Source organism: Leptopilina boulardi, unplaced genomic scaffold, assembly GCF_019393585.1.
Source record: "Leptopilina boulardi isolate dan_hultmark-lab unplaced genomic scaffold, ZJU_Lbou_2.1 LbouV2_393, whole genome shotgun sequence".
NCBI lineage: Eukaryota > Metazoa > Arthropoda > Insecta > Hymenoptera > Figitidae > Leptopilina > Leptopilina boulardi.
This window is the reverse complement of record NW_026137966.1, coordinates 1,757,550-1,767,185: the sequence shown is the minus strand read 5'-3', so window position 1 is coordinate 1,767,185 and position 9,636 is coordinate 1,757,550. Positions and strand designations below refer to the sequence as shown.

The 9,636-nt window shown below is 33.0% G+C and overlaps 1 protein-coding gene across 1 annotated transcript; it reads left to right on the top strand.

Annotated features, from left to right (window-relative positions):
- Positions 1-5,947: 5,947 nt before the first annotated feature.
- Positions 5,948-6,889, top strand: LOC127288761 (uncharacterized). Its single transcript, XM_051316399.1, has one exon. It carries the CDS (start codon positions 5,948-5,950, stop codon positions 6,887-6,889), a length of 942 nt encoding a protein of 313 aa, XP_051172356.1.
- Positions 6,890-9,636: the final 2,747 nt, after the last annotated feature.

The window sequence follows — 9,636 nt, the reverse complement described above, 5'->3', positions numbered from 1 at the left end:
GTTTTAATTTAAATGGAAATTAGTGTGCATTTTAAAAAAAAACTCATTTTCCTCCTTGAAATAAAATTCTATTTTAATTGTGAACATGTTTTTACGTTTAAGATTAAGGAAAATGGAGTTAGGAACTTTGTTTGAAAACATTTTCGCTTAAAAACACGTTTTACCTGCACTCATAACCACAAAAATGAAAAATATGGTTTGAATCAAGTAGCTATTAAGAAATATGAATTACACGGTTAAAAATTTACTTATATTTGGTCGAAAAATAATAATCTATGGTAGAAAAAAGTATGCGACTAAATTGAAAATAATTTTTTTTAAACAAAAAGAATTCAGCTCGTGAGATTTGCCCATATAATTTATCCCTCAGAGATATTCAGAATATTTCATGAGGCTGAAATGCGCAAAATTTTAAAAAACGAAACGTTAAAATAGATATATTTTTTCAAGTCAATTCATCTCTGATTTTGATTAGAACAAACTTTTAAGAAATTAATACTTTCTTAGGAGGTATTAAACACCAAATAATTTAAATTTTATGCCCAAATAAAATATTCTATCTTATTGTTTTCTTTATTTCGTTTTTAAGAAACGTTGCGTACTTTATCCTCATAATATATCTGCGATGTTTTATGGAAACTTCCTTGCTTTCCCCTATATAATCTAATACACACGCTTTTCTTCAAAATCTTTGAATTTTTCTAGTATAATTGAGTAGCTGCCTGCAATAACTCGCCGAGCGCTTGGCCGATCGCTCTAACTCCAGTCAAACGTTCAAAAACGTGAAAAAAATGAAAAATCAAAATTTTGATTTTTGAAAAGTGCAATCTTGTAGGACATAAGATGGCGCATCTTTTTTTCCTTTGAGTTTTTTTTGTAGATCAAAAAATAGAGTTAATATATGCAAAACACTTAAAAATTTTATTTCACAAATTTCATTCAATTTTTAAACATAAATCATAGTATCTTTGAAAAATTTCAATGAATCTTATTGAAAATTAATATACATACGTATTTAGGTCCATAGAAGACGACAACATAATCAAAAATATTAAAATCATCAATTGTTTATTTATTAATTGTAAATGAAGACTTGTCAATAATAATGTTTACTTACCTTTGTCGACATAAAGTGTGTGGGGAACTTCAGAGTTGAAGAAACTTCCAGTGAGACATTTGTTTATCATAATGTAAGGAAGTTTTTTATAAAATTGAAAAACAATTTATCAACAACTTTAGAAAATATAGAACGTTTAAGAAAACATGCGCGACGCGCTAGCGAGTCTCCGCGCGGAGAATTGCACACAAGAGTTAAGAAGGACGTTATGTTATGTTGTGATATATTATGTTTTGAAAATGGAGCCAACATACTATCACTGTTGATATGTAACAATACACTAATTTCTTAAAAACATGAAGAAACAGAAAATAAAGATATACCTTAATATTAATTATTAAAAAACTTATTTGCAAACTGCACAAACAGTACATACAAGCACCAAAATATTTTAAAACTATTGATTATTTAGTAAATATTAAAAAAACAGTTGTTAAAATTTAATTTGCATTTTCATAAAACTAACACATATTTTATTTGAAAAACATTTCTAAGAATGTAGTGACAATATTTGTTTCTGTATACAGTTGTTGATAAATTGTTTTTCAATTTTACAAAAAACTTCCTTACATTATGATAAACAAATGTCTCACTGGAAGTTTCTTCAACTCTGAAGTTCCCCACACACTTTATGTCGACAAAGGTAAGTAAACATTATTATTGACAAGTCTTCATTTACAATTAATAAATAAACAATTGATGATTTTAATATTTTTGATTATGTTGTCGTCTTCTATGGACCTAAATACGTATGTATATTAATTTTCAATAAGATTCATTGAAATTTTTCAAAGATACTATGATTTATGTTTAAAAATTGAATGAAATTTGTGAAATAAAATTTTTAAGTGTTTTGCATATATTAACTCTATTTTTTGATCTACAAAAAAAACTCAAAGGAAAAAAAGATGCGCCATCTTATGTCCTACAAGATTGCACTTTTCAAAAATCAAAATTTTGATTTTTCATTTTTTTCACGTTTTTGAACGTTTGACTGGCGTTAGAGCGATCGGCCAAGCGCTCGGCGAGTTATTGCAGGCAGCTACTCAATTGAGTGTTGTAAAATTTTTATTTTAGATTATTGGGATCTGAAATACTGCGATACGCCATCTGGTGAGAGCCTTGTTGTGGTGGCCACGTTTTCATTCCGTGTTTCTCTAACATACGCTAAAGAAAGAGATATTAAACCAAGATGGTTGTCACAAGAAGGCTCAGGAGTGGGTCAGTTTCGCGTGATTTCTGATCCCAATACAAAATTTAATGTGCAGGATAAAAAAATAAAACAAAAAATTGAAATTGATAATATATGAATTTCCTTTATTGAATAATTTAGTTTACTAAATAATATCTATCATTGCATAATAATGAAGTGTGTAATAATAAGTGTATCATTTTCTAACCTCATTAATTAGAAAAGGGTGCACCTATGCTCAGAGCGCTAACAGTATGAACCTCAAAAACACCCATTATTGCCTTCATTTAATAAAAATTTTTGTTTTTAAATTATGTAATTATGTAATTTTTAATAAAAAAAATTAATAGAATGGAATTTGCAAAAGAAAACACATAACGGTGCTCCCCGATGATAAAATGTTTATAGGTGATTCTGAAAAAAACTCATTTTGCATGTAATCAAGATTTTCCAAATAATACATTCTAAATAATTGTTTGAAAATATGAATAAAATATGTCTTCTCAATTTTTTAAATGTTGAAAATTAATTTTGTCATCTATAGTATCACGTCATTCCTCTCTCCCGTTGAATATTATCTAATAATTTCTCTGTGAATGCAGATATTGCCTACTTTTTGTGATAAATATTTTAATTAACATCTCTATTGTTGATTTTATTAGACAATATTAATAGATGTAAATTGATCGCAATTTAAATTGGAGGAAAATTATTTTTCAATTAAATAAAATTAAAAAATGTTGAAATCGTCATTCTTTTATTTAAGTTATTAAATTATATTGTACAATTGTTTAATTAATAAAGTATATATATTGGAAAAAAATTAAATTAACCTTTTATAGAATTCCACTTGAATTGACATATATTACATAATTTTCTAAATTGATATTATATTGCACTGCAGTTTGAATAAACATATTATTATCGGGGGCGTCGACAAGTTTTTTTTAATATGTTATAAAAAAGTATAATAATTTAATTATTATTTACCTCATTATTCTTGAAAAATCTAATAATTATTTAAGTAGATATAGAAAGCAAATATTAATTATAATAACACATAGCCAACAATGTATGTTGTTAAAAATATTAATATATGTATATATATATATATGTGTGTGTGTGTGTGTACAGTAAGATTACGCTGCTATATGCATCATAGGGAAGCGTGAGTGCGAGTGAGACGTTAATAGAACAACGCATAAGAGCGTCCTTGTCGCACCCGTATGCTGATTCATATTAGCGTGATCATACTGTATATGTATGTTCATTATATGTATTTTTGCATAAGTTGTAAGTATTTTTAATTTTATTTTTATTTCATCAATGACGAACGTAAATGGACAATTAAATAAACGAAAGCGGTACAAACAGTATTTAGAGCCAAATTATAATCCAAATGAAGTCACAAACGCATCTTAGATGGAGTCAAAGATCACTAAATACATCTTTTTCTGGTCTTTTTTATGGTATTTAATTTTATAATCTGACTAGTATTAAATATATAGATTAGGGGGCGTCCATTAATTATGTGAGGTCAAAATGGGGAGGGGTCTGGCCAAGTCTCACCATATCTCACTGAGGGGAAGGGGGGGTCAATAAAAATCTCACGTCAACTTGTAATTTTCAGCAATACATATTTTATACTCATCCCTGTTGGAATACGTCAGTGTTGGGTAAGTTACTATTTCTAAAAACTCGTTACAGTTAAGTTTCTACCCAACACTGGAATAAATGGTAGTTTTGGCGTTTTCTGTCTCATTGGTAAAAATAAACACGCTTATATGAAATGCTTTAATGTAAAAAAATATCAGTAAAAGATTAAAAAAAAATTTTAACTGTTAAATTAATTGTTTTTGATCACGTAACACAAAAACAATCAATTCAACAGTTAAAATGTTTTTTATTTTTTTATTGATATTTTTCTTATATTAAAGCATTTCATATAAGCGCGCTTATTTTTACCAATGAGAAAGTAAACGTGGCGCAAGCGCACTTGCGCTTGGTAAGGGTCATTGGCAACTCTGCTTAAGGTTAGGTTCGACCACTGTACTGTAAACAACTGTAAAGTTGATGCGCTTATCATATTAATTAATATCATTAAAATATAATGTAATTTAAATACCTTCATTTTTCCCTCGTATTTTAATGAAAAATAAAAAATATTACCTGAGGGATGGGGGGGGGGTGAAGCTAAATCTCACCAACGGGGAGGGAGGGGTCCAGATTTAAAAAAAAACGCCTCACGTAATTAATGGACGTCCCCTAATGTACACTGAAAAAAATACTACTTAGAATATCCATAATTTTGGTTATTATAACTAAAATTCAACCCTGGCGGAATAAAATCACTCAACGTCCACTTTGTAAAGTAGACATTGAGTGAACATTGGGTAGAAACTTGGTAATTCGCAAAAATAAATGTTAAAATGACAAAATATGAAAAAATTTGAGCTGCAAAAAGTAAATAAATATCCAGAGAATCCAGAGAATTATTTTTTTTCTCACGCGTTGAAAACGGCGCATGGGCATTCTATTCTGAGCCCATGCAACAGGTATGTTTCGTTTTTTGTACCTGGTAGCAAAATAACAGTTGTCTCTTCCGTTATCATCTGCATCTCTTTCATGAACCATCCACGAGCATTTCCTGGAGTATGGCCCTTTACACCAACCAGTCATGCCGAGGATTTACTGTCTCACTTCGGGGGAATATCTCGAGAGTTCCTTCCGGTGCGACTTCGTTCATTGAGATAATGACAGGATGGAATTCGCCCTTATCATCTATAATAGCATTAACTTCTGAAGGAACTTCGCAGCATATTGGTTTATATTATTTTTTTTATGAGTATTCTCGTATACTTATTGTTATAAATATTTCTTTTTTCTTAATTTTTGAAAATTGTTGGCGTTTCTTGCGCTAGTAGGTGATGTTGAATTTGAATAATTTTATTTAACTTAAAAAAAGAAAGAAGGAAAGTGTTTTTGTAAATAATTATTAAAGTTAAAATTTTTTTTCTCTCTTTTTCTCAATACTTAATATTTTGCGTTCAATTTTACGCGATTTTTTTACAGTATATTTGTTAAAAGTTACTTTTTCAACATTTTTAGAATTTAAAAAAAAAATTAAAAATTCTTCATTTAATTGAATTTAATTTCTTTTAAAATTCGTTTATTTTTGTTTAATATAATTCAGAAAATCTTATCAAATGTTTACGGTCCTATTAGGACAATTTATCCTATATTGTTGTTTACTATTTAAAAATATCGAATTTATTTCATCGTCAAGTGAATTTACATTTAAAATTTGTCAATATGAGAATAACATTACACACTCCGTATATCGTTGATAATATTGTTTGTATTGCGATGTTTATTTTGTTGGTGCGATTAATTTTGACATTTTCTTTTTCAATTGAGGCATTTTGCGATAAATTATTACATTAACATTTTTTTTTTGAAATTTGGGGGGGAACGAGAAATGCTGTTTGATTTTGATGTTGATTGGTGATAAATCTTTCGAGTGTGGATATTCGAGTATTTTTTTTATAAAGTCTTTTATTATTTAATTGTTTTATGAATTTATTTTCAAATTTTGAAAATTTAAATCAATTTTTATTTTAAAAAATTTTTCTTTGAAAATGGCCGATCGAGGTTTTGTTTTTATTCCGGTTAATGATCCACTCCGACCGGGGGGTCCTGATCGTGCGCAGTTGCCTAATAATTTTAAAGGTCGTTTTGGTGATTCATCACATCCTGGTGCGGTTGCTGAGGGTCAACGAAATTTTACAGGCCGCATTCTGCGTTTACCTGAATTTATTCGATCAGATCCGTCACTATGGTTCGCGCAGGTTGAATTGATCTTCGAATCTGCAGGAATTTTTTTTCAGAGATCTAAAGCCGGTGCAGTGGTAACCGCTCTTGACTATGAGGTAGTTCAAACATTTGGGGATTTATTGACAAATAATAATTTTGTAGAAAACCTTTATTCCGCAATTAAAAAGAGGGTCATTGAAAATTTTTCGATTTCACCTGAGGCTAAGTTGAGGTCTATACTGAAGGGGGAAGTCATTGGAGAGGGAAAACGATCTTTGATTTTGAGTAGGATCCGACATCTTGGTCGCGGTAGATGTAACGATAAGGTCTTGAAGGCAATTTTTCTCGAACATCTTCCTGCTAATTGTCGTACGATTTTGGCTATTTCAGATACTAACGATCTTTCTCGTTTAGCTTCCATGGCAGATCGAATGGTTTCGTATAATTCCCCCGAAGCAAACGTAGCTGCAATTTCTGCTGATAAAGGAATCTTAACCGAATTGGAAGAGTTGACATCGAGAATCGATGCATTATCAACTCGATCCCGCAACCCTCATCGATATGAAAGAAGAGAACGTTCTAAATCTCGTTCAAGATTTAAGCAAAGTAATGATAGGTCGCGTGATCGTGATTCAGGGGATCAAGGTCTTTGTCGTTTGCATCGCAGATATGAGAAGAATGCTCATCGTTGTTATAAACCATGTTCTTTTAAAGAAAATTCCAAATCAAAACAATCTCATTCTGATGACTCGAATTCGGGAAACTAATTTCGCCATCCCGTGTTGAGGCTTCCGGGGGAGTGGCAAATTCAAAACGCCTTTTTCTTAGAGATTGTGAGTCTGGACTCAATTTCCTTGTCGATACAGGTTCAGATATTTCGCTGATTCCCTTTGAAGCCAATGCTAAACTACGACCAGCTGATTTCGTTATTTATGCTGCTAATAATACGCAAATAAATACGTATGGCGAACGTCGTCTTAGTCTTGGTCTTGGCCTTTGACGATCCATTTGTTGGAATTTTTGCATCGCGGATGTACCATATCCAATCATTGGGGCTGACCTTCTCTCTACTTTTAGATTGAATGTTGATCTTCGTCGCCGAAGAATTGTCGATTCTTTAACAGAATGTCAGTCTTTCGGAAATGTTCGAAATATCCTTTTCTCTGGCGTTAGTTCCATTAACAAAACTTCTCCCTATTCGAGTATTTTAACTGAATTTCCTGCAATTACTGGACTTAATCAATCTTCAAAAATTTTATCCAATGAAGTGTTGCACCATATCTTGACAACCGGTCCTCCGGTCGCCGAAAGAGCTCGTCGGTTGGCCCATGATAAGGAGGTAGTAGCAAAATCCTGGTTTCAAAAAATGGAAGAATCTGGTCGTTGTCGTCCGTCCAGCGCAGAATGGGCTTCACTCCTCCATATGACTCGTAAAAAAACGGAGAATGGAGATGCTGCGGCGACTATCGTAGAGTGAACGCTCACACAATTCCAGACAAATATCCTGTTCCGTATTTGCAGGATATTACCGACATTTTAAATAAAAAAACAATTTTTTCTAAATTAGATTTGTTTATGGCTTATAACCAAATCCCCATTGCTGAAGAAGACATTCCTAAAACGGCGGTGATTACACCTTTTGGACTGTGTGAATTCACGGTTATGAATTTTGGATTAAGGAATGCAGGTGAAACATTCCAGCGTTTTTTGAACAAAATTTTCTTGGATCTCGACTACGTTTTTGTCTACATTGACGACATTTTAATTGCTTCTTCTAGCCCTGAAGAACATGAGAAGCATTTGAGAGAGGTTCTTGGCGCCTCGCTAATGCTTCCATTCGGTTAAATGTAGCTAAGTGTCAGTTTGGTCTCAATGAGATAGAATTTTTGGGTTATAACGTTGATCGAAATGGTATTAGACCAACTCTCGAGAACGTTAAAGCGATCAGCGAATTTCCAAAACCAAAGACAATTTTGGAATTGAGACGATTTTTGGGCCTTTTAAACTTTTATAGACGCCGAGAAATCGAATGGACACCTTTGACAATCGAGGCTTTTGAAAAATGCCGCTCGAGTATTGTCAATGCAGTTCTCCTTATTCATCCTGATTGTGAGGCCCCTACTCGTGTAATTTCCGACGCTTCTGATTATGGTATGGGACCTGCCCTGGAGCAATTTCGAGAGGGTTCCTGGTATCCTTTGGCATTCTTTTCTCGAAGTTTCAATTCTGCTCAAAAAAAGTATAGCACATATGATAGAGAGTTGACGGCCGCTTATGAAGCTGTGAAATACTTCAAACATTTTTTGGAATTTAGAGATTTTCACATTGCTACGGACCATAAACCTCTTATCTACGCTTTCAATCAAAAATCTGGCAAGGCTTCTCCTCGTCAAGTTCGACAACTCTCGTTCATTTCTCAATATACAACGATTTTTAAATACTTACCTGGTGATGAAAATGTCGTTGCTGACAGTCTCTCTCGCGTTGATGTTATTCGTTTAGCTTCCGATGTCAGTTTTGTTGAACTTTCCATCGCTCAAAAAGACGACGTTGAAGTACAAAATCTTTTGAAAAACGGGACAACTTCTCTCAACCTTAGTCGCATGCTCTGGGGTACTGATCACACCGCAGTAGTTTGTGACGTGTCGGGTGAGATTATACGTCCGTACATTCCGTTATCTTTACGTCAGCGTATTTTCGAGATTTTTCATAACACCGCTCATCCCAGTGGTAAAGTTACTGATAAGGTTATTCGTAAGAGTTATGTTTGGTTGGGAATGAACAAGGACATCAAGGAGTGGTGCAGAAATTGTATCGAATGTCAAAAATCAAAAGTGTCACGTCACACTATTTTGCAACCTTCGCATTTCGTAGCTCCCTATGGGCGATTTTGCCATGTACATATGGATATTGTTGGTCCCTTAACTATTTGTGATGGATACAGATATTGTTTAACCCTTATCGACCGATTTTCTAGATGGCCGGAGGCCATTCCTCTCAAGAACGTTGAAGCATCAACAGTATATCGCGCTTTTGTTGATGGCTGGATATCGCGTTATGGCACTCCTGAAACTTTAACAACTGATCAGGGTAGTCAGTTCGAATCACAGATTTTTTCTTCATTGATGAAGTTGTCCGGTTGTCACCGTATTCGAACAACAGCTTACCATCCTGCCGCCAATGGTATGATTGAAAGTTGGCATCGTACATTGAAGGCAGCGATTCGATGTCATTCAGGACAGCAATGGATTCATGATTTGTCAACTGTCCTTCTCGGGCTTAGATTGAATGTCCCTGATTCGGGCTCGTCTCCAGCTGAGTATCTTTACGGAACGACCCTGAAAATTCCCGGTGAATTTATTCTTTCCGAGGAATTTACCCCTGATCCACAAATTTTTCTAGAGGAATTTCGTGAGCATATGCGTGCGGTCAAACCCATCCCGGTCGAGCACAAGCATAAAAGAAGAGTTTTCTTTCATAAAAGTCTTTATTCTTGTTCTCATGTCTTTTTAAA

Coding starts and splice junctions, on each gene's coding strand:
- LOC127288761 (XM_051316399.1), top strand. CDS start 5,948: ATGGCCGATCGAGGTTTTGTTTTTATTCCGGTTAATGATCCACTCCGA.